The sequence below is a fragment of the Miniopterus natalensis genome, chromosome X (assembly GCF_054644295.1).
Source record: "Miniopterus natalensis isolate mMinNat1 chromosome X, mMinNat1.hap1, whole genome shotgun sequence".
In the NCBI taxonomy this organism is placed as follows: Eukaryota; Metazoa; Chordata; class Mammalia; order Chiroptera; family Miniopteridae; genus Miniopterus; species Miniopterus natalensis.
Genome location: NC_142103.1, coordinates 89,676,066 through 89,701,233, shown reverse-complemented (window position 1 = coordinate 89,701,233; position 25,168 = coordinate 89,676,066). Strand labels below are relative to the sequence as shown.

Sequence of the window (25,168 nt, the reverse complement as noted above, 5' to 3'; positions counted from 1 at the left end):
TCCCCTGACTTGCTAGGAAAATAGGCAGTTGTTAGTCAACTTTTTAAGTTAAACAAACATACACGTAGACAGCAAAACAAAACAAAAAACATTATAAAATAGTGTGTTGGTGGAATTGCCACAAAGCATGTTTTATTGTCAACTTTATAAATCTGTGACGCTGTTTTGGGACCAGATTTAGTTGGTAGATTTCAATGGGGTCTTAAAGTAATTACCTCTGAGTATAGCACTCATCACAATGCATCATATATATGCCCTCATCTTATAAAGTCTTATGTCAGACTCCATGTCTTATTTATCTTTTTATTTCTAATATAATACTTACTATTTATAAGCACTTTGTAAATGCGCTTGAAATTGAATTACGGAGTTATCATTACCTAGGTTTTAAGTGCTGTAAGTGTTTAAAAGCTGTGGGTTTTTTCTCTTTAAGTCCTTTATAATCCCAGTACATTGCTTGCATATCTAAATGTCTTCAAAATGGTTTTTGTTTAATTGTGTTCTTGAAGATAGATCACTTCTCCTGCTGTGGAAAATAATGTTGGAAATATTAATGATTCTTAAATTCAGGAGCTAAATGCCTTTGAATCCTTAGTTAAACATCCAGTTCATTATTTTATGAACAATAATATTTTTCTTATCAGACTACATAGCACGCTAAGTGATATTGTCCCAAACTCTGATGGGTATCATTAGAACAGATTTATTTTTCACTTACTGTATCCAGGTACTTACTCTCTTATCCTATTTAATCCACACACCAAGCCATAAGGGAAAATGGTTTATGTCACATTTTATATATAAGGAGACTGAGACTCAGAGTTTAAATAACTTCTACAACTTGCCAAACCAATATGGCAGAGCCAAGAATTATTATAGCATATCTCCCTGAAAGCTAGGTGTATGATCTTTCTTATTCTACCATAAGACACAAAGCAGAAAAGGTACTACTTACAATACATTTTGAAAGGTATCTATGATTTTAAAATAAGAAAATTTGTGGTAGTATGATTACAGATACTAAGAAGTATTGAGTATTCTCAATAGTATTTGAGGGATTATCATTTAAGGGACTAAAATTAAATTTTAGAGGGGAGATTAGTCAACAGAAAAATATACTTTCATTCTAAATATCTCACATTTCTCCCCTTCTTAAAAACATTAGAAAATTTCAGGACTACTGGCCCCATTACCCTGGTCTGTTGTCACTTTTGTTTTGGGAAGTTGGGATCCCATTTTTCACTGTTTCATAACCCAAATGTACATGGAATGGGGGCAGGGAGGAAAGACTGTATCCCTTTATGATTAGTCAGGAATCTTAACATAAAGAATCAGTCCTGTACACAACTTCATGTATACCCATTTCTAGATGTTTCTCTAACTGGCAGCTGGTAAGCAAAACAAAAGTCCTTAAAATCCCCCTTTTCCTCTACAGAACAGTTTTGTCAATTGGGACATATTAATAACTCTGTAAGAGAGTTCTGTTTTTATTTTAAATTACTATATCAGCTTTAATGCTGTCAATAGGATGTTCTGAAGAATAAAGTGAGAGCTTGGAAAATGCTTTTGTTGGTGGATACATAGAATTATTTTAACACATATACTTAGCAAGAGAAACATCTCTATTATAAATGTTGCATTTTTTTTCTTGTTAGAACAAAAACATGATTAGGATTTAAAAATCAACCTGTGCTCCGTGTCACTACTGTCAGATTTTCTTTAATTTTTCAATGATTTCAGTTTTGTCAGTGAGTGTCTATGTGTATCTGTGTTTGTGTGTGTGTGTGCCAGAGAGAGACAGAGAGACAGAGAAGGAGAGAAGGAGACTGAGAGAGACCTCAAAGGCAAGTTATCTTCCTTTTACAATAAAATGTCAGTTCATCTAGTCATGGTCTGATGCTAATTACTTTATTTTTTATTGTAAGTAATTTGTTTGAATTTCCTTCCAGTCCCACCTTTGCCCATAAAGAAAATAAAGAGGGTTTTGTGTGTGTGTTGATTTTGTTTGGTCAGTACCATTTCTGTATTTGTTTTCCAGTTCTGTCTTCTGTAAATTTGATTCAACTCATATTTATTAAACACCATAAAGTGTCAAAAACATTCAAATAATGGATAATTCAGCATATGCCCTTTCCTTGTGGCAGCAAAATTTTTCATCCTCAATTGATTATGGAGCTGAGCTACATCTAAGCTTTAATGGTCACTGCTTTGCAGTCATTTTGCCAGTGTGTCACATCTGTAGTTCAGCTGTAGTGCTATCTGGTAGTTTCTTTTCATTTTTATCAAAGAAAGATGAATCATATGAGAAACACACCTAACTGTCATAGCATAATATCAAAACATGACATTTATCGATGACAAATTGCACAGTAAGAGCACTCTTGTATAGGTTATGGTAACTTAGCTGAATGTTTTTGCTCTTCTAACAAATCACTAAGAGCTATAGTAATTGCTTGACAGAATTTTCAAGAAGCAGGTAACAAAGAATTGGGAGGCAAAGATGTAGCAGGGCCTCTAGCTTGAATTTGCTCTGTTACCTTTGGCCAGTCAGTTGTTCTAGTTGTACCTTGAATTATTGATCTCTAAAACAAGGGAGTTGAATAAGCGCAGAAAAACAATCTTTTATTTTTATTATTATTATTTTTGCTTTTGATTACTGTAAGGCATAAGGGCAGAAACCAAGCTATTCCAAACCCTCATCACAATGTCTAGCACATCAGAGTGTTCAATATATATCAGTTGAATTTATCTTTTTAATTTTTTATTAAAGTACAGTTGGCATAGAATATTATATTAGTTTAAGGTGTACAACATAGCGGTTTAACATTTATATATCTCACAATGTGGTCACCACACCAAGTCCAGTAACCAACTCTCACCATGCAAAGTTACCACACTGTTGCTGACTATATTTCCCTTCCTCTTTTCACCCATCCCTCCACCCTCCTCCCCTCTGGCAACCCTCAGTTTGTTCTTTGTTTCTGAGTCTCTTTTTTTGTTGTTCATTTGTTTTGGTTTTTTAAAAAATTCCACATATAAATTAAATCATGCGGTATTTGTCTTTCTTTGTCTGACTTACTTCACTTAGCATAATATCCTCTAGGTCCATCCATGTTGTCACAAATGGCAGGATTTTATTCTATTTTATTGTTGAGTATTTTTTCATTATATGCGTCAGTGTGTGTATCTTACATCTTTTTTATCCGTTTATCTATTGATACATGAATTAATTTATTTTGGTTAAAGTCTTGGGTAAAATGCCGATGTGTAGCAAACAAAAGGCAGAGCTACTTTTGTTCGAGAGGGGTGGGTGGTAGGACAACACATGGAGTCAAGCCCCATGGACAACCCCTTATCTCTGCCTTCACTTCATCTGCCCACAGTGGTACTGTGGAAATCAGGGCTTTAGGGAACACATTTTAAAAATAAAATAAAAACTTAATAAGCATATAATTTTCTCTGGCTCCAACATTCTGAAATTCCTCTGCTAACTTGGAGTTGTCACATGAGAGTAATACGAAAGGTCTTAAGGATGTAGCATTATTATGTCATGGGCATGGGTGGTGGATTGGGGTGGAGAAGCACACAGCATTTTATACTTCGGAGTGCATGTGCTCCATAAGGATTTTATTATCTTTCTCTACACATCTTTTCTCTTACTATAAATTAGTGCCAGATGTAGTTAAACAGGAACATTTCTTTTATCTACTTTCTATAACAAACTGTTGAGTTGTCTACTTGTAACCACATAATCACAAGGTTTTATGAACTGAGTTAATTTACTGAGTAAGCCTGCTATTTTTGATACCACGGTTGCTTTTGAAGTTCCCTGAAATCATTTGATAACCAGAGCCAAAAGAATGTGGCTTTTTGATGTATTAATGATGAACTGTTATGCCAACATTTAGTGAATAATCTACTTATTTAGCTGGTAGGAGAATAAAAGTCTGTTAAGATCACTGGAGGTAATAAATAAGAGTATTTAAGTTTAATCAGAGTGATGTCAAATCTCTAACAAGAATTTCACAGCAATTGATATCCTATTAACCCAACTTTCTCTTCCCCTGCATCACCACCCCTGTGTTAAATATTAGCAAATATGAATGAATAATGCATTCAGTTAGTTAGGAAGAAAATCGATTGATCCTGTGTGTGGTTGGTCTCCAAAACCAGGGCTCTTAAAACTCACCCTGTTTTCTGAGTTGGGGTGCATTGTCCATTTGCACCGTGTTTTCTGTTAAAGAGAAATGGGGGTGAGTTGCTGAAGCACATTGAATTCTTGAATCCTCTGGTGATGAGGACCTGTGGACAACTCCTAGCACTGCTGACTGGATCAGCTTTCCAGTTGTCAACCAAACTGGTGTGTCTTCCTGGCAAGGAAGGAAGAAAGCCCTCCCAACAGAAACATTTAGTTCAGCAAGGCTTAATCCTTAATTGATCATTTCTGTACTTGCTCGAGTTGGAAGATGCAATGACAGATTTCAAGGGACCTGGGCAATTCAATCAGTGAGGGTGGGGAGGGAGGCTTACCTGGCTATTTTTCCAAAGTCCAGAGAGTCTAGTTCAGCTAGGAATGCAGTATGCAGTGGGAAACCTGTTTTCAAGATGCTTAATAGTAAATGACTAGATCTGTGGGTTGATCATTGATAAATTGATGAGCACACAGAGTAGAAGTGGATGCAAACATAAAATTCAAAAAGTTTATCATACAAATTAGTAAATATGTCAATATAAAATGTAATAGAAATCCAATGCCACCATGGAATGCTACGCAGCTGTAAAGAAGGACCTTGTACCCTTTGGCACAGCATGGATGGACCTGGAGAAAATTATGCTAAGTGAAATACGCCAGGCAGAGAAAGGCAAACATCACATGATCTCGCTTATACGTGGAATCTAAAGAACTTAATAAACTGATGGACAGAATAGGTTCAGTGACATGGAGGCATGGATCAGACTGACAAATGTCAGAGGGATGGAGGAGGGAGGGTGGGTGGAGGGGGAGAGAGTAACCAAAGAATTTATATGCAGATATGCACAACCCAAGGACTCGGACAATGGTGGGGAGAGGGACTGGGGAGAGGGATGGGACGGAGTGAAAGGGGTCATTGGGGAGAAAAAGGGACATCTGTAATATTTTAAACAAAAATAAAATAAATAAATAAAATGTAATAAATAATGGCAATAAGAGGTTTTGACTAAATGGGAGGTATCATTTAAAAATATGATCTTGGTGAACACTTGTATAGATGTTGGATTGTGCAGCTTGGACTGGTACTCATTTAATGCCACATTGCTACCCCACTTGTAGCATGTGTGTAAGAAATACTAAATCTAATCCCTAAGGTGTGGGCTTTGAGGCAGTGTGACCAGGCTATGTATGGAAACTAGGATTCGGATTAAGAAGGATGAGGCAACATTATGTCCAAAACAACATTGAAAGATCTGATACATAGATCATGCGTAGCTTTAGTTAACAGTGAACGTAAGGTGTGCTTTAAGAAGGAAAAAAGAACAGGTGCAAACTGAGATTTGGTGAAAGGCGGCCATGTGTTCTTAAAGACTGACAAATCCTGGCTCAGTACTTGAACAGTCTCGTGTGATTGTCAGTTTGGAAGTGTTATATTTCACCCATGTACCATCTCCTAGCTCTTCAGCCCTGGCTGGTGTGGCTCAGTGGTTAGAACATCAGCCCGGGGACTGAAGGGTCTCAGGTTTGATTCCGGTCAAGGGCACTGTCCAGTTGCAGGCTCCATCCAGGGCCCTGGTCGGGACGCGTGTGGGAGGCAACCAATCGATGTCTGTCTCACATCGATGTTTCTCTCTCTTTCTCTCTCTTCCTTCCACTCTCTCTGAAAAGCAATGGAAAAAATATCCTCTGCTGAGGATAACAACAACAAAAATTAATAGCCCTTCAGTGTGCCTGCAGGCACTGCCTGCAGTATGTTAGTCATTTCGTGGCAGAATGCTGTGACACACTATTCTGAGACTGAAAAATATTTAGGAAAGTAAACTGTGTTCTATCCTTCAGCTCACGCAGCATAACAATAGTCGGTATTATTATTGTTGTTGTTTTTCAGCTCCTCTGACTGACAAGCCACCCAAGCTTCTGTATCCTGTGGAAAGTAAGCTGACAATACAGGAGGCTCAGCTGGGTGAGTAATTCCTTAATTCCAATTCATACACTTTTCTCAGTGCATTCTGACAGTCAATAAGCCTAGATTGTAACCTGATGCAACACTCGGAGCTAATCCCATGTATATTTAAAAGGAGCAAAATTAGAAAATGCCAGCAAACATGGACCGCTCCACCCTCTGCAGGGCATGCATTAAGACCAAGCTGGATACATGGATGTAAAATCTCATGTGTCACTTAGATGGTGACTGGGAAATGGGATGCGCTGAAGGTTTTACTGATGGTGTTATACTGTCATTTGACAAAGCTGGGATTGTTTTTAAATCAGGCAATATGGATCTATTTGACTTATCTGTTATTACACTAAAATACAGTTTTTGGAAATTGGGAGAAAAGGTACACATTCATAAAAATAAATGTTACCATTACAGTTAAAATCATTTTAATTTAATAAAATATAACGGACGTTATGCTAGTTAAGTTATGGATAATGTATTAATAAAATGTGACTAAGTGGCTTTTGGTTAAAGGACTAATAGGCTTGGGACATAAGAACATGGACAGTTTATAATTTGATAAATATATCCAGTTGTCTACAAATCAGAATTCTAACATAATTATCTTAGAGTTTAGTCAAGAATTTCTGAGCCTGATTTTGCTATATTCAGTTATGCCAAATTATGAAAACTTTCTCATCTTAATTATAAATATATATAGCACACTTAATTATATTATTTTATTTTTATTTATATTTGAAATATATTATGCATGTCTATATCATCAACTTTAACAAAATTGTTTTTAGTGGTTTGATATAAAAGGATTACCAAAAGTATAAATTTAACCATATATTCTTCGTTAAGGAATTTTTTCATACATTTAACCATTGAGAGTAGAAATGCATTTATTGTATACAACTAAAAAAGAATCGATAGCCCATCTCTTAAGTTACCAATGTTATCATTCTTGGAGTTAGAATTTAAGTTAAAATTGTAAATCATCTTCAAAATGAAGATTACAGATGTAACAATCTTTACCAATTATATATCCAAAGTTATAGTGCAAAAAGGTAAGATGATGGTTTTAGAACTTGTCAAATTATTTTAGTCAGTAGATTTCTAACATTGGAAATACATATTAACTTTGAGGAAAGACCATGTGTGGGACTCACGCAAGTCATAATTCTAACATACAAATCAGAATTTGGTGGTGAACACAAATCTTTGAGTTAATGCCATATCCATGCAAGTCATATTAGTAGTATTTTAATAGCCTTTATTTTGAGATGGATGACTACAAGCAGCGTTAAAGTGATTCTGTATATGAAACAAGCAGATATATTAAAATTGTTTCACGCTCTTTACTCATACTATGGTATATTGACATATATTAGATTTGATTGTTACTTTCTAAAAAATTTTGAAATATAAATTATTGTAAGTGACCATGCTCCTACAGACCTTTCACTAACTCCTAGGAAGATTTACTTCTAAGGGATTATGCAAAATTATAAAATCTTGGGTCAAAAAGAAGTTGTTTGTGGTACCAGTTGTGAGTAAGGAACATAGTGAAAATGAAATTAATTGTATCTCTTTACTTGGCAATATAATTAAAATAATTTCCTGATTGATGGCTGCCCATTAGGTTACCTTATATTGTCCCTGAAAATGGAACAAATCAGATTATTCTCTACTTCCTATTAAAATGTTCTACAAAATGAAATAATTTGTAAAGCTTTCCTTTTAAAAATTACTTTTACTTACACAAAAATTACGAAGTCTAATCAAATCAATTTAACAATATAAAAATTCTTATGCAAATTGGAAGGGTCAACTGTATATTCATCTAAAGAAAAATGGGCATGGCTGCCATCAAAATCCTCCAGGAAATACTCTATTTTATTGTCACTGCCAAAAGGAACACGAGTTCCCTTTAAACACCAAGTCAACTTGGGACATCAACCTGGAATATGGATTCTTTTATACAACTTTGGTTTTGTTTTGTTTTCTGATTCTAGTTCTCAGTGTATAGGATAAATCATTTAACCTTAATCTTTAAATTTTGAGTAACAGTTGATTTGAAATAAGCACCTTTCTAGTGTTGTTATTGCAGTAGTATTGGAGTAGGTGAACAGCTGATCACAAAGAATAAGTGAAACTAGGAAATGATATTAAGGACCAAAAAAAAGATTCAAGATGTCTACAATATGTTTGTTTTCTGCAATAAATACTTTGATTTTTCACCTCCTTGGAAATTTAGATTTTGCTCTTTCCAGACTTGAGAAAGATATAAATTTCAACAGGCTCAAAATGTGATATCATATTACAAGAAAGGACACAGTAAAGAGTCACTGGGTGGCTCCAAAGAGGGACAGGGCACCTGTAAGTGGCACCTACTCTTATGAGAAGGTGAAAATCTCCAAATGAGGTTTATTGGTTAAGAGCTCAGGCATCTGATGCAACCTTGTCCTAAACTGACTCAACCTTGACATCAGAGGATAATAAAACTGCCACTTGAGTTATATTATAAAAACAGCCACCTGTGCTGAGTTGGTGCATATCTGATGTCCTAACTTGAGCGTCCTGGCTGAATTACACACACACCCACTGGACCTTGGTAGGTGCATACCCATCAGTGCTCCAGTTTGTCTGCAAATATAAAACTCATTAATAATGGCAGATAAAAATCATAAAATGCGTGGGCTTGTCACGTCTAAACCTCCTTTCTCTGCTATTTGCCGGCCACGCCTACTCTCCCTTTCTACGTCCTTCATGTCCTTTTATTCCAATTCCTTCATCTTCTCGAAACTGGAAAGATTCCGATAATGATCATTTAAATTGTTCCAATGTAGAAAGTAGAAAGCCAAAGGCACAACACAGGAAAGAACTTAGGGGAAAAAATGAAATAGTAACTAAATTCATAGAAAACAGGTCAACTGGTGGGTCTGAATTTCAATCAGCATGTGGTCACGGAATAGCATTTCTATTTTAAGTGGCATCTGTGTGTTACTTCTAATGTGAAAAAAGAAAATTGTCCTTTTAAAATAACTTTCAGGCATCAGCAAATATGCGGGCAGCACTTTCATAGGCAAAAGGCCCAGAAATCACATGGTTCAGTTCTGAAGCCCAGTCCAGAGAGTGACCCTGACTTAGTCCGTTCGGGCCCCCGTAGCCGAGGGAACCCTAGGACACACCATTGTCTCGCTGAGTCGGAGCCCTGAGAATGGCAGTCAGACATGTGTCCTTCCTGCGATGGCCAGGAGCCCATTTCCAAAACCTTCCAGAATAGAGGATGTTACATTCATCATCACGAGACTTTCAAAGAGTAGAAATCCATCTTGCCCTTGGCCTAGTGAGACACACCTTATTTTACAACTTAGAATTTTGGTTTTGCTTTAAAAAATAACTATACCAGTTAATGGTAGAAATTTGGGGGAAATGCAGAAAGGAATCCTGTTTCTTACACTTTACATCGCATAAACATTTCACTCCTATTAAGTATTCTCAGAAAATACTCTTCAAGTGGCTACATAATATCCACGTGAATCTCCTCTAATTTCATAAATAGCTGAAATTTTGATTTTTCAGATTTTATTATAAACAATAACACAATGATCTTTATCTTTACATCTCCCCCGGCCTATGATTATTTTATCATGACAGATTCCTAAAAGGAACAATAGGGTGAGAGGAAATAATTTTGTTTAAGTTTCTTGCTACGTGTTTTCAGAATTCTCACTAGAAAAGTTGTACAAACTCTCACTGAAGTATATAATAATAACTTTTAAAATCTCTAATAAAATGATATCTTTGTAGCATAGAGCCCTTGAAAGAAAAGTGACTGTTCTTCAATATCAGAATCACTTCTCCCCCCCGCTACCTTCTTTTCTCTCTCTTCACTCATTGAATACAAGTGGCCTCTGTTTTGGGGGGTTTTTTTCAGGCTTATCTACGTTTGGAGGGTTTCATATAAACCTGGTCCTTTTAGCTAAATGTCTATGGTTAATGGGATATAGGAACCTAATCAAATGTCTATAGTGTCTGCCCACTTTCTTCTCTTGGATATTTTAATGCTCAACTGAGAAGTTCCTCTAGATTCTGCTTTATAATAAAGTGCACAGTAATGCGACGTACTCTGGGCACAGACATTGTCAATAAATACTAATCGATGATCAGGTGTACATGCAAGAAAGGGCACACATCTCCAAATTTTCTGCAAGAGAAAATGATGAAACTGAACTGAATAAGCTGCCAGGCAGTACTCTCTTCTTTTTCTTTAGTATTTGCTTTCACGTGTTAAGTTCGTTAAAAAGCAAACACTCATGTACCCGAGCGAGTAACAAGGACTCACCAGATGCTCACACGTAGAGGAAAGTGGTTGATGATGTTATGGAAACCTCAATTTGTAAATATTTGTCCTGGTAAAGGGACGCATGTACGTGTAACTTTATCCAATTTAACTACTGCTAATGAAAATAAAATGTCATGCTAGAACCTAACTAGCACCCCCTGCCTTGTTACACCATATTATCATTTGCAGAATTTTAAATTTCAAGTAAACTTAGGTGAAATTGTCCGTGCATTATATAATAGAACCTGATGGATATTTTTATAGGAAAATTCCTTTGCATCTAAGTTGTATTTTAATTCACTGTGTTGTTAAAAGAATCAGCTATTGAAGCACTCTAATGTTTTATATGTTCTGGAACTGTGTATATAAATATACTGTGCATGGAATGTGTTTTATTATAAATATGCTAGTTAAGATTTTAATCCAAGGAGAGGTCTATATTTTCAGTTGCTGTTTTATTGAAACAAAACATACTTTTTCTGAATAATGACTACTCTGTCTTACTTAAAATTGGGAAGCCTCTTTGTTTCCTTTCTTGGGTAAAGAAGCACTTAATACCCTAGAAACAAAAGAATTCAAGTGTTGAATTTGATACCTAATTCTGAAAGTGCCCTACAGAACTGTTGATGCTAAAAAAATACTTTGTTGTTGAGGCCTGCAAGTGATGCAAATCTGACCTTCCTTTCCAGAGGTAGGGAAATCAGCTTTGACTGGGTTTATCCATCCACAATTATTCCTCTGGTTGTTTTGAACAAATGTAATGCTGTTAACTTTGGTTTTATTGCACCACAGGGAATATAGAAGACATATTTTCACTAATGAACTCATTTTTTTAAAAAAAACATAAAACTTCTTTTTTACTCTGGATACAAAGATTTGTATCCAAAGTCCAAGTTTTAGATGAGAAGTGATGTAATTGTTGCCCAATTTAGGAAGACATGCAAATCAGCATAGTTCTACTGCCTGAAATAAAGCTTGTTAGATATAAATGAGAGCTTCTGGACAAGTGGATGTCATAAATAAATGGTGTAAAGGCAAATACACACTGCTATGATAATTATTTAAACTGATGGTGTTTAGTTCTACTCAATCCAAATTTCTCATGCCATGATAAATGAAAGTAATAACTCTTGACAGCTGTTGTGGCCTGATATCTTACTTTTGAAACCAAAATCACCTTAAAAATTATAAGTCTAACCTGAAGAGGAATCTTTTTCATATTAGTATTTAGTTAATATTTCATACCCTTAAACAAATGATAAATCAATAAATAGAAGCTGGTATTAGTGTTCTTAGATCATTTTATGACCTAACTTATATGCATCTCATAGATTCTCAAAATCCAACTCTTTCTTTAGTGCTAGAGAGGAGGAGGAGTTTGGGGGAAAATGCAATTTTGCATGTTTGCTTTAAAAATTGCTATCTAAGCAGGAACTGAACTTCCTTTTAAGTGTAAAGTGCTTAAGGCCTAGTGATAGGAAAGTCTTGAATTCCAAAGTAAGATGGAAATGGAGGTTAGAAGAGTGACCATAGACCATTGATATCTGACGGTTTGGAAGCCAGTTGAAACACTTGTTAAAATACATTAAAACTGGAATAGAGACAATGTGAGTGAGTTTGCTTGTTCTTACCTTAGAAAAGGGCCAGAAGGGAGAGTAGATGGGAGGAAAGAAAAGGTCCAGGAAAGGGTGTTGTCACAGAACTAGTGCTCAAAGTCCACTGAAATGTCCAGTCTCTGGACTAGTTTTCTCTAGTTTGTTGAGCACTGACATAACTCATAGGTGTGTTTTTTGCTACAGCACAAAGACTACTATTTTATTTGTTGCTGGCTAGTTAAGAAACTAGGTATGTGTAACTCTTCACAAGTCTAGATTTAAGAACTTTAGGGAGTGGGGGCGCTTTGGTAGTTATCAAGTCAAATCCTTCTCTTTAACTGATGAGAAAACAGAGCAAAACTGGCTACATGTTTTTATATCACAAAATTTATAAAACAAACTTATCAGTTATTATTATTTACTAGTAGCAGTAGTATTAGTATTACTGTTGTTGTTATAACTGTTACAATGAAGAGGTAGCATATGACAGTGGTTCCAAGTTCAGGTCATTCTATCAGACAAATCTAGGTGACAGTCCAGCTCTGCCACATGCTTTACTGGTGTTACCTTGAACAAACAGCTTTCATTTTCCTCATCAATAAAATAAGCCCAAGAATAATACATACCTCTATGGAGCCAGTGTGGGTATTTAATGAGATAATGCAAGTAAAGATTAGTACATAGCCTGGTATGTACTAAATGGTCAATACATGCTTACTGCTAATAGTTGAGCTCTTTTAATGCTATTTATAGAATGCTGTATATGGAAGGTTCCTGAAATGACTGTTTGGTCATGCTTATGTTCTTTCTAGAGTATTATATTCTGGTAGCAGACATGGCTTCATTACAGGATGGATAATATTTTAGTCAATTAATGTCCATCTCCCCTCTAAGAACACACTACACATACTAAGTTTTCTACTTAAATGAGACTTTGTCTTAAAGAAATTATTGATTTTAGATTTCTTAATTCTTCCACAAGCCTATCCAAATACATGCAGTAAGTACACAGTTGTAAAAGAAGAAAATTATTTCCATCCTTTAACAAATGACCATGGAATTGACACTATGCCACACAAATTTATAAAGGACCGTCAAGAAGAAAGTAAGAGTGAAAAATTATTTTTCTAAGCCAAAGAAGTTCACATGTAATATTTCTTAAGACAAGGAACATGAGAATAATTTTACAAAACAAACCATTATGCCTCTCAAGTTCCCCCTGAAGCTTTGGCAATATGCAGATTCATTTTATAGGAAACTACTGCTTTTACTCTGAAAAGCACTGTTATCACAAATCTTTCTGAGTCTTTCTTAATGATTGAAGTTTACTAGCGTAGAATAACGCAGTGAGTATCCTATGTTAACAACAACTCCTTCTGAATTTGCAAAGTAAATGCCAATTTATCAGAAATAAACCTATCAAGTGGCATTATGGTGTAGACTATTGAAAGAGTTTCAGAGTGAGAGTATGTACCACATGACTCATGCTCAATAAAATAGAAACTACAAAAAGACCCACATCATTTAAAATTTGAATATAAAGAGAGTTCTCAATCCACAAATTTCCTCTTGAGTTTTGGCAAAACAACTGAGCATTCCAAAAGTGTATGCGGTCTCTTCATGAAAAATAACTTGTGCTTGAATACAATTATGAAAATAGGATAACAGTATTTTATGGTTTAATTCTAAATCACTTAGCATTCCAGCCTTACCTTACTCTACCAACTTAGTGTGTTCCTACAGATTTGTGGGTATATTGAATCATCATAATCTCAGAGAAGTGCTTCTTTTATGTTTAATTAATCTTTAGTTAGTAGTAGCTGAACACATCAGTTTTAAGAGACTCTGTACCCCAGTGTCTCTTAAGCAGCTAATGATCAATGAAAGATTTATACTCACAAGGGAAATATGTTATTTAAAGAAACTCAGTGGTGAATAATTTTGTATAAAGATCCTTTTGTAATTGAATAATCACCCTTATAACTTTTCTCTGTGGTAGTTCAGACTTTTACATTTTCATAAGATGATGTTCATTGATATGAAAGTGTAAGTGGCGTTTCTAACTAACCCAGATAAGTGATCATTCATCCGTCACATCATATGACTTCCCCTTGTCTATCAGTGGAAACTGATGTCCCCATTCTGACTTTTTGCCTCCTCTGAGGAAATTTAAATTTTATGCACCAGCTTCAGAACCACCAATATTTCATTTAAATCTAATTTTTTGAAAATGGATGTAGTAGGATAGAATATTTGAGTAACTAGAATAACTCACGTTCAATTTTGACAAAAGACTTTATTTTCATAAGGGAGACACTTTGAAGGCCGTCATACTCTACTTTATCTGCCTTGCTTTTGTTGAAATGTACCCCACTACAGTGACTGCCCGTGGTGTCATTTGTTTTTCCATAGCTATAACTGTGATGAGAGTTCTTATTTCCAAATTTAAAGGGAACATTCTTCTGGAATTTATATGGCCCTTCTCATCGCATCATTCTGCTGACCACTTCTTTTCTCTTAATGTATTCATATGTATTTAATAAGGATTTTCTTTTTAATATCAAAGTATATATAATAAAATTTGATTTGCTACTTATTGAATGTGTAAGCATTCACATTTTAAGATATGCCCAAAAATATGCTCCAAAGCATGCCCAATAAAGCCAATGCATAGAGTATCCAGAAAGTTTTAAAACCTGGGCTTCACAGCAAACTCTCTTGAAGAGGCCTTTTTCCAATTCCCCACACACAAGTCCAATGTTACTTTCTCAGAAAAATTAAGTGTTTACTTTTAGTTTAGCAGGTAAAATTTGTAAAATCTAATTATAGCATATATTATCCAGTTGAATAATTTTAAAAAAATGGAAAAAGTTTGATAAAGAATTTTATTGTCCAAAATTCATCTGTATTGAAATAAGTCCTGGGCAGATGGTCTGGTCAGAAGATGCTCCTAATTCTATTCCTGGTCCACAATGAGCTTGGGAGAAAGGGTTAAGTTCCTTAGGATTCCAGGGGAATCAGTAATGTCCTCTCCTCTCCCACTTCCCTGAAATGCTCTTCTCTTCCAACTCACATGCAAGCTGCAAGCTCTCTCACTCTGAGAGAGTTTTTGTTTGTAGTTTAATAAAAGCAGGGCACTGGCCTCAGATTTTTCTGCTGAAGAATTGTACTTATCAAAACTTGGCAGCTATTTGAGTAGGAAGAGAGCAAAGGAAAGTGCATTGCTCTTCTGGAAACATTAATTTGAATGCATCCTGTCACATCAAGCCATCGCTAGAAATAAGACACTTAGAATATGATGAGATCTAGGAAAATTTGAGATTATTACCCCAAATATTCAGGAAGAAGCTATTATGTAAAATAGCTTAGGGAAAGTTCAGTAAAAGTGCTTTTGTTTTCTATTTTTAAAGGAAAAATGTTAGTGTTTCTGAGTACCATATATTTCTGATTTGATGTCAATTACCTTGGCAATTTTAAGACTTTTAATTCATTAATTAACTTTTTTAATGTTTTCTGAATAATGTACCTAATTTTTGCTAAAATTATTTGGAATTCAATTAGACTATTATGCACTTTCCTTATTATGCACACCTTGTTTATAAAGAGTGAATATTTGCTGCAGAATGTTATGTCACATTATATTTATAAAGAGGTTGCTCAAATGTTTTTATTAAAAATATGTGTAAGGGGTAATGATTAATTTTTTTAAAAAAAAAAAACCTTCTCTAATTTCCATGAATATTTTCACTTTAATGCTGTTTATTAGGATTTGCTACTAATTAGAGAGTAGAAGTAACATTTTTATGTAATAGGAGGTAAATAAAATAAGTGAATCTTATATTAGATGAATACATGATCTATTAACTTCAGGTGAAGTTAATTAAATGTCACAAAGAGCATCAGTTACTGTGTATGTGAAAGAAATGTTAAATCAAGAGAGAATTCTACTGTTGGCAGATTCCAGGGCAGATGGGCCTTTATTTCCCTTCAGTCACTATTTCTATGCATGAAATAAAATAGAGAATTGAGGCAAGTAGAAAAACAATTTAGAGGGAAAATAATGCGAAAATAATTTTTTTGTGTGCTGTTGTTGTTTGTCTCAAATAGATGGCCATTTTAAGCAAAAGTTAATTTGAGGAATTAATTTTGGATCAACGTTCTGTGCCTAGGCAGCTCACATTTGAAGAATCACAGTTCTGATACCTGCTTGCCAGGGCTCTAATCACAAATGACAAACCACTTAAAAGGCAGGAGTGCTGCTGGCCTCAAGGATGACTGGAACCATGTTGGAATGTTCTCTGTTTTTCTTTTCGGTTTCTCTCTGCATGCCATCGTATTTTATAGAGGTGAAGCATGGCAGGGGCTGGGCGAGCATACGTGGAGAAGGCAGGGATTTGCTTAGTTCTTCTAACCCTAAGGAAAAGCGGAGTTTGGAACTCTGGCTGGAGTTGGACATTCCCTGAGGAGGAATCTTGATTGGCGAATCTTAGATTGCAGATCTAAGTTTTGAACATATTACTATAGCATCAGAAGTGAAATGTCTTGGCTCAGCGACCATTGTATGCTCTTTGTCGTGTGGTGAGGAAACCTGTATGTTTGAATAAGTACATGAATGGGGGGGGATGGGGCTTGTACCAGACAAAGGTGGGAATGGAGCAGTAGTTATTACAGAGGCTATGTATTTGTTCAGTATTGTTTTCTTCAGAGTCCTTGGTTAATCCACATCTTATTAATTTAACTGCCATATTTATTATGTTTTATTATTTTATGGGAGTGGAATTAACCAGCCAGATGCCTTTGAGTGCAGTGTCTCTCAGACTGAAAATTCTTCCTTGCCTCTCCTCTCAACCAATACTGACATCCCCGCTGTGTCTGAAGTGTATCCTTCTCAGCCCCACCTGCATTAATCTCACTACTTTCTCTGTATGTTCTGTTATCTCTCAACCTTGAACTTAACGTCAACTGCAAACCAAATGTCATTTTCTCAGCTGTTAAAGATGTTGTCACATAAAGGACCAGGTTTCTGAAAAGATAGAAGAACTACAGCATGGGTTAGAAAGTCAAATTCGTATAATGTAAACGAGTAAACTAAGTCCAGGGATAATTCAATAATGAGCTACAGGGACCATGGTGAGGTGGGAAACATATGTCCTACCTGAAGGAATTCAGATGTACCAAGAAAAAGATGGATTATAGGATCCATGGTTATTCTTGCCTTATTAGCTGGAGCCTACATGTAGTGCCTTTCATGAGTTTAAAGCACTCATCATTCCTATGTATAATCATCAGACTCAAGAGTTGGGGCAACACAGAGGAGAAATCCTATAATGGGCATTAGAATTCTTAGTCCATACACCAAAAATTAAAGCAGAGTCTGTTTGTCAGACTCAGTTTATTTTAGTAAGAAAATTATCTCTGGCCTGGCTGGCATGGCTCAGCAGTTGAGCATTGACCTAGGATCCAGGGTATTGAGGTTCAGTTCCCAGTGGGGGCACATGCCCAGGTTGTGGGCTCGATCCTCAGTAGGGGGATGTGCAGCAGGCAGCTGATCAATGACTCTCTCATCATTGATCTCTCTCACTCTCCCTTCCTCTCTCTGAAATCAATAAAGATATATTTTTTTTAAAGGGAAAAAAATTATCTTTGTAAATTGAAATAATGCTAGATTTGCTGCTTTAAAATATTATGTTTGCCTGTTGCCTCTAAGATAAAGGCCAATCTCTTGCTGATCTCATCCCATTTTGTCTTCATTGTTTCATTTACCATCCCACCATGGGCCAGGCACTCTTGATCATACCATGGACTTTCATGATGCTATCCTTTGCACATGCGATATCTGCCATCTGGAATTCCTTCTCCTGCTCTATCCCTTGTGCCTATCTACTCAGATTCTAAGACACTCCTCATTGTCACCTTTATGAAGTCTTCCCTGACTTCACTCCCACTAGGTGGAATTAAGTAACATCTCTCAACTGCTAGCAAGTCTCTATTTTACACTTTCATTAGAGCATTTCTCTCATCATTTGGTGTGCATATCACGTGTGTCAAATTTTTCTTACTGCGCTTGGAGCTCTTAAAGAGTAGACTACAGTGAACAAATTGTGTAGCATTCACTCAGTTTTTAAAAATCCTCACCCAAGGATATTTTTTCCATTGATTTTTGGAGGGAGGAAGGGGAAGGAGAGAGAAAGAGAGAGAGAGAGACATTGATCAGTTGCCTCCCTCATTTGCCCAGACCTGAGCCTGGATCGAACTCACAACCTAGGTATGTGCCCTTGACCTGGAATCAAACCCATGACCCTTTGGTCCACAAGCTAACACTCTAACCACTGAGCCAAACCAACCAAGGCTCAATTTTAATATTCATAAGTAAAAACCAACATTTATGACTCACCATTTTCAGTAGCTGTATACTATAGAGTAACAGTAAACCACACTAAAACTTAGTTTTGATTTAATTGCCTGGTATGATTGTAGATTCTCCTTTATGGATAAAGGAGACAGATAAATAAGGGCCCAGGAGACTGGCTGAGCTATGAAGGTCTAACCTAGAAGCTGGGCCATAAATCAAATCCAGATCAGATGTCTATCAAAGGTCAAAAAAGCAGTAGGTTGAGTTTGGAGAAATAAATATAGTTTAAAAGGACAGTTACGTATCACACTTCAAACAGGAAACTGGTCAAGGTTAGAGGGTTAACTGGCATCTTGAGTTTAGGGCAGATCTCTAAAGTTTAGTCAAGTAGATCGCACACTCTTATGGGTTCAGAATGAGAAATGGGTTCACTAGTTCCATTTACTGCTTTGTTATTGAGTGTGCACTGAGCACAAGGTCTGCTAAAAGCTGGCTAGCTAGCTAGCTAGATAGATGATAGATTAGATGATAGATGATAGATAGATGATTATAGATGATAGATAGATGATAGATAGATGATAGATAGATAGATATAGATAGATGATAGATGATATATAGATGATAGATAGATGATGATAGATAGATGATAGATAGATGATAGATAGATAGATAGATAGATAGATAGATAGATAGATAGATAGATAGATGATAGATAGATAGATAGATAGATAGATAGATAGATAGATAGATAGATGATAGATAGATAGATAGATAGATGATAGATGATAGATAGATAGATGATAGATAGATAGATAGATAGATGATAGATAGATAGATAGATAGATGATAGATAGATAGATGATAGATAGATAGATAGATAGATGATAGATAGATAGATAGATAGATGATAGATGATAGATAGATAGATGAGATAGATAGATAGATGATAGATAGATAGATAGATAGATAGATAGATGATAGATAGATAGATAGATAGATAGATAGATAGATAGATAGATGATAGATAGATAGATGATAGATAGATGATGATAGATGATAGATAGATAGATAGATAGATAGATAGATAGATAGATGATAGATAGATAGATAGATAGATAGATGATAGATAGATAGATAGATAGATAGATAGATAGATAGATAGATAGATAGATGATAGATGGATAGAGATAGATAGATGATAGATAGATGATAGATAGATAGATAGATAGATGATAGATGGATAGAGATAGATAGATGATAGATGATGATTGATAGATAGATAGATAGATAGATAGATGATAGATAGATAGATAGATAGATGATAGATAGATAGATTATAGATGATAGATATAGATAGATAGATGATAGATAGATAGATGATAGATAGATAGATAGATAGATAGATAGATAGATAGATAGATAGATAGATAGATAGATAGATAGATAGATGATAGATGGATGATAGATAGATAATAAATGATAGATATATATGATGGATGATGGATGGATGGATAGATAGATGATAGATAGATGATGATAAATAGATGATGATAGATGATAGATAGATAGATAGATAGATAGATAGATAGATAGATAGATAGATAGATAGATAGAGATAGATAGATAGATGATAGATAGATAGATGATAGATAGATAGATGATGATAGATAGATATAGATAGATAGATAGATAGATAGATAGATGATAGATAGATAGATAGATAGATAGATGATAGATAGATAGAGATAGATTAGATGATAGATAGATGATAGATAGATAGATAGATAGATAGATAGAGATAGATTAGATAGATAGATAAATAGATAGATAGATAGATAGATAGATAGATGATAGATGATAGATAGATAGATAGATAGATAGATAGATAGATAGATAGATAGATAGATAGATATAGATAGATAGATAGATGATAGATAGATAGATAGATGATAGATGATAGATAGATAGATAGATGATAGATAGATAGATGATAGATAGATAGATAGATGATAGATAGATAGATAGATAGATAGATAGATAGATAGATAGATAGATAGATAGATAGATAATAGATCTACAAGGACTTTTTATTACAATCTTTTATTACTCAGGGATAATCCTTGTTCCTCACAAAGAGGCCAAGACTTTCAGCCCTTGCTTATAGTTTCAGCCATGAGCGAATATCAGCTCTCATTCAAATACGCTTTCTAAGCAACTAGAAAGTCAAGGCCCGGAGGTGCGGTTTCCCTTGGGTGATGGCCAGCATCTCCCCTTGCTCTCGGAGTGTCTTGCCTTTGCAAGGCGCCTCACGTTGCCTCATCTCAGCTGTGAGCGGCCCCTCCTGTTGTTGCTGCCTCCGTTTGACAGGTTGTGACCCACCCTGGGTGCCGCGCTTCTCGCGGCGATTGCACACACAGGTGCTTTGGTTACAGCTCCCTTCAATCCTTGGGAAATTCTAATTGTGAGCAACGCTCTCTCAGATCTGCGACCTCTCTGTAATATTTAGAATGGTCTCATCTTCATCGACTGCTTCATTTTTGCCTTATCCTCCTGTTAACAGATTCTGTGTCTTATCGAGTAGAATATCTAGTAAGAATACAATGAAATATGAACTTGTCCTGGAAATGTCTGTCAGGGCTTCCCCCTATTTTTTGGGATGTCTCCTGGATCTGCTTCCGTTCCTCTTTGCCTCCTATTTTACCATTCCCATTGTTTTGCACTTCTGCTCTCTCAAGCACCTTTTAACAGACACTCCTCTTGTTCCACTAATTTCCAAGCACGAAATTTCTTTTCAAGGCACTTAAGAAAATGGAAGTACTTAAAACATTCATGAGTAGGATGTTGCATAAGCTGCAAAAGTTAATGTGAGAAAAGCAGATAGGAGAGTTGGCTAGTTCATCAGTTTTTACTCTTTAAAAAGCAGCAAGTTATAGTCCTATCTTAAATAGCAAGCACAAAGCAAGTGGTCTCATTGCACTTCTTAAAATAGATAAAGTGAAAGTAATAATGGACTTGTCAATTTACTGTGACTATTAATTCCCTGCTCACAAGTTGGCCTTTGTTAATTTAGGATTCACATTTTCTCTTTGAATATAATTTTCTGACTATATATAGATAGGTAATTTAAAGTGAGCTAATGATTGTTTGAGAATTTAAAGTTAAAAATTATGTAGATGTTAGTAAATTATCCATTTAGAAAACCTGTAATAATTGAATCAAAAGTAATGTTAACCCAGAAGTTAAATTGGACTGATGGTATTTTTATGACATTTACAGTGCATCTTGCACATGACTTGTAAATATGTGTTAACGTTAAAGAGCTTAAGGTTTTCATAGAACTAGAAACACTTTTATAAAGTAAATGTGTGCTGTATTAACTTAATGAAGTAATTTTCAGTTTTTCCTATGGACTGACATTTACTAGGTCAAAGCACCATAAACCCTGGTATCAGAAAACTTCCACCAATTGTGAAGATGGTTATAAGAATGAAAGTAGCATAGTAACTAATCGAACACTCTATTTTAAATTTCAATGACTGACAGAACCTGAGCATTGACTTATATTATTTTCACAATAGCATAATATTGAAAAGAAGATGGAAATTGTATTCTAGCTTATGACACGAGTTTCTCCATGGGGAGAGAAGACTATCATTCTCAAAGTTTATTGAAATAATGATTAATTCTTAATTGCAAAAGACCATTTTGTATTCAGTTTGGTAATTCAGAGCACATGTATTTTAATTATTTTGATATTGCAGGTTAATATTTTTACTTTCAGTTTTTTTTTTAACCTCAAAATAAAGAGGTGCTTGACATGATAGTATACTGATGCAAGCCATTGGGTCACTCTTACCATTAATTGACAATCTCAGTGTCCTGAGGCTCTTCATCTCCAACTGCCTGTGGCAATGGTTTTTAAATAGGAATGGGTGTCACAGACACCTGTAGAGCTTTTACAAAATACATGTACCAGTTTCCTAGCTCCCCTGCCTACCCTCAAACCTGAAATTTAAATTTGTTAGATCTGGAATGGAGGCTGAGAAGCCCTATTCTCTGTCCTGATGGGATCTTTAAGGTCTGCAAACAGAACAATTTTATAATTGTATATCTACAGCTATATACCTATATCTGTATGTACATCTGTATGTCTTCTGACCTGGTAGATCTGATGTTTCCTAGTAATAATCATGATCTCTATACTTTCTGGAACTTTTGTTATGCACGTGAGGGAGCTAACAGACATAGACACATCTGGGTTAGCTCATCAGTCAGGCTGCTATTGTTGAGAAAGGGAGACTATATAACAGGCACAGAAGGAATAAATGAGGCCTGAATACCTTTCACAGTGGAGCTATGCACTGCACAGGGAAACGATCTTGGCAATGAAATGGAGAAAGAAGGCACTTCTCAAAGCACAGTGGGAATTCAGCAGCAGTTTGGGGTGCTTACCTTACTAAAAACTTATCTTGATATCTTTATTAGTTTCTGTGGCTGCTTTCACAAACTACCACAAACTCAATGCCTTAAAACAATAGAAATATACTGTCTCTCAGTTCTGGAGGATGTAAGTCTGAAACCAAGGACTGCACTGGCTCTGGAGGCTCGCGGGGAGAATTTTTGCTCCATCTAACATTTGGAGGCGGCCAGCGATTCCTGATTTGTGGTCGCATCACTCCAGCCTCGGCCTCTGTGGTCAACATTGTGCTTGTTCTCTTTGCTCCATTTTTTTTTTTTGTTCTGTCGCAAATTTCTATCTGCCTTCCCTTTATAAAACACTTGTTATAGGTTTCAGGGTCCTCATAGAAAATCTAGAAAATCAAAGATGATGTCATCTCAGGAGCCTTTTCCAAATAAAGTAACATTCAGAGCTTCCAGAGATTAGGACATGGCCATGTTTTGAGGGGGCCACCATTCAAACCACTACAGTATCTGTCACATGTTTTATTACATTCACAAAGTGATATTGAGTAAGAGTTCACAAGATGAACTGTGAACTTTCTACAAGAGCCCTCATTCAATAATTATTAGGGACTATTTTCTTGTGTGTGCACATGTGTATATTGCATTTTGTGGACTTTTTAACCCAAAGGGTACTCTTTCCATGTAGTCCTTGAGGTCACCAGCTTGGGAAGACATTAGAAGTTGCCCATAGCACAAGACTTTTAAAATGCCCAATTAATGAAGCAAAGGGAGGCATCCATTTAACTGTTTTTTAAGAAGATAAAACATGATAGTCCTGGTAGTTCTGAGAGAGCAAAGAAAGTTAGATCCTAACTCTTCAGAGGTGAATTTGGCAATATTCAGTTGTTCTTTTACATTTGTCAAGAGTTGATTCACCTGTAATAGAAAAGAATTTTTGCTCATAAGTGGGTTGGTGATTATATCTACTAATGGAAACTGGTATACTGTTCCCAAACAAAGTCTTCACAAATAAAATATTAGAAATAATATGCTTTTCTCCATTTGTAGACATCTGGTATCTAGCCATAATAATTATAGGCATAATTCTTTACAACTGTAGAGATAGTGACTTACATTGTTCAGTGTTCTAGGTCTTACGATTCATGAGCAGTTATAATATTAAAAGTTTTAAAAGTACAGTACTAATAATAAATTGTTCATTTAATTAAATACTTATTGAATGCTTGCCATGTGTCCAGTATAGTGTTAGGCAAAGTGGTAAGGAAAATCAGAACATACTGTGAGTTTTCAGAGGAAGAGCGGATTTCAAAGCAGGATCAAGTAGAAAGGCATTGCTGAAAGACCAGTTTTAGGAGAGGCACAGTAATAAAAATAATGTCAAAAACAGGCACAGTTTTGGGGAGAAAATACATTGAGTCAAACTGTGGTTACAGGACCGTGGTACATTTTGGTCAGGCTCTCCCAACTGAAGAGGGGAACAGAGCATGGGTGAGATGTTGGGGCTCAACGAGCATTTGAGAGATCCTTCTGGAGGGGAAGTCAGATTATAATTGGACTGAGATAAAATTTATTTTTCTCACTCTGTCTCAAATTATTATTGTAATAATTATGTATACTAATTTTTGAATGTCTTATTTTCCTCTTGCGGGCAGGAGTTATGTTTCATTTCTCTCTGAGTAACCAACGGGTATACTGTGTTCAATAGTTCTTGTTTAACGACTGAAATTTAGTTGCAATGTTCCCAAGATTATGTTGTTTTCCCAAGTGTAATGGAAATTGTTTTTTATTTATTAGCATGTCCTGAAAAAGCATGTCTTGGGCTTTTGCTACAATCATATTATCATATCATCGCATAATATTTCAAGTTTCAAGTACTTTTTAATTTTTAAAATTATTTAAAAACATAATAAGATGCAACTGAGAAAACTGCTCATTATTTCCACAATTGAGTTATACCCATTCAAACTCACTCATCCACAAATATGTATTATCAGATTAATATCGTGGTAGAGACATCATTAATTATGCCTTTTCTTTTTACTACCTCTTCATTTTCTTTTCCTTCTGTCAAGGAAAAGAAGGCACTATATGTGCATGTTATTAAAATAGTAACTGAATAATTTAGACGAAATTTTAAATAACTGGGAATCTGGTAGGACATAAAAAAGAGTTAACTGAGTCAATTTTTTCAACAATTTCTTTAAAATATATAGACAGGCAGATATTTGATTAGTATTGATTTGGAACTATGTCTACTTACATTTGAATTCCTGTGGCCTGCTTACCACTTTTAAGTTTTATATTGTTTTCT

At 35.4% G+C, this 25,168-nt stretch overlaps 1 protein-coding gene across 4 annotated transcripts in view; it reads left to right on the top strand.

Annotated features, from left to right (window-relative positions):
• Nucleotides 1–25,168, top strand: part of IL1RAPL1 (interleukin 1 receptor accessory protein like 1) — a 1,170,262-nt gene that overhangs the window by 897,903 nt on the left and 247,191 nt on the right. For all 4 annotated transcript variants that reach the window (XM_016207563.2, XM_087829289.1, XM_016207561.2 and 1 more), the window contains one exon: nucleotides 6,081–6,155. In XM_016207563.2, coding sequence (XP_016063049.1) covers nucleotides 6,081–6,155 — 75 coding nt within the window. The remainder of the gene's footprint in view (nucleotides 1–6,080; nucleotides 6,156–25,168) is intronic.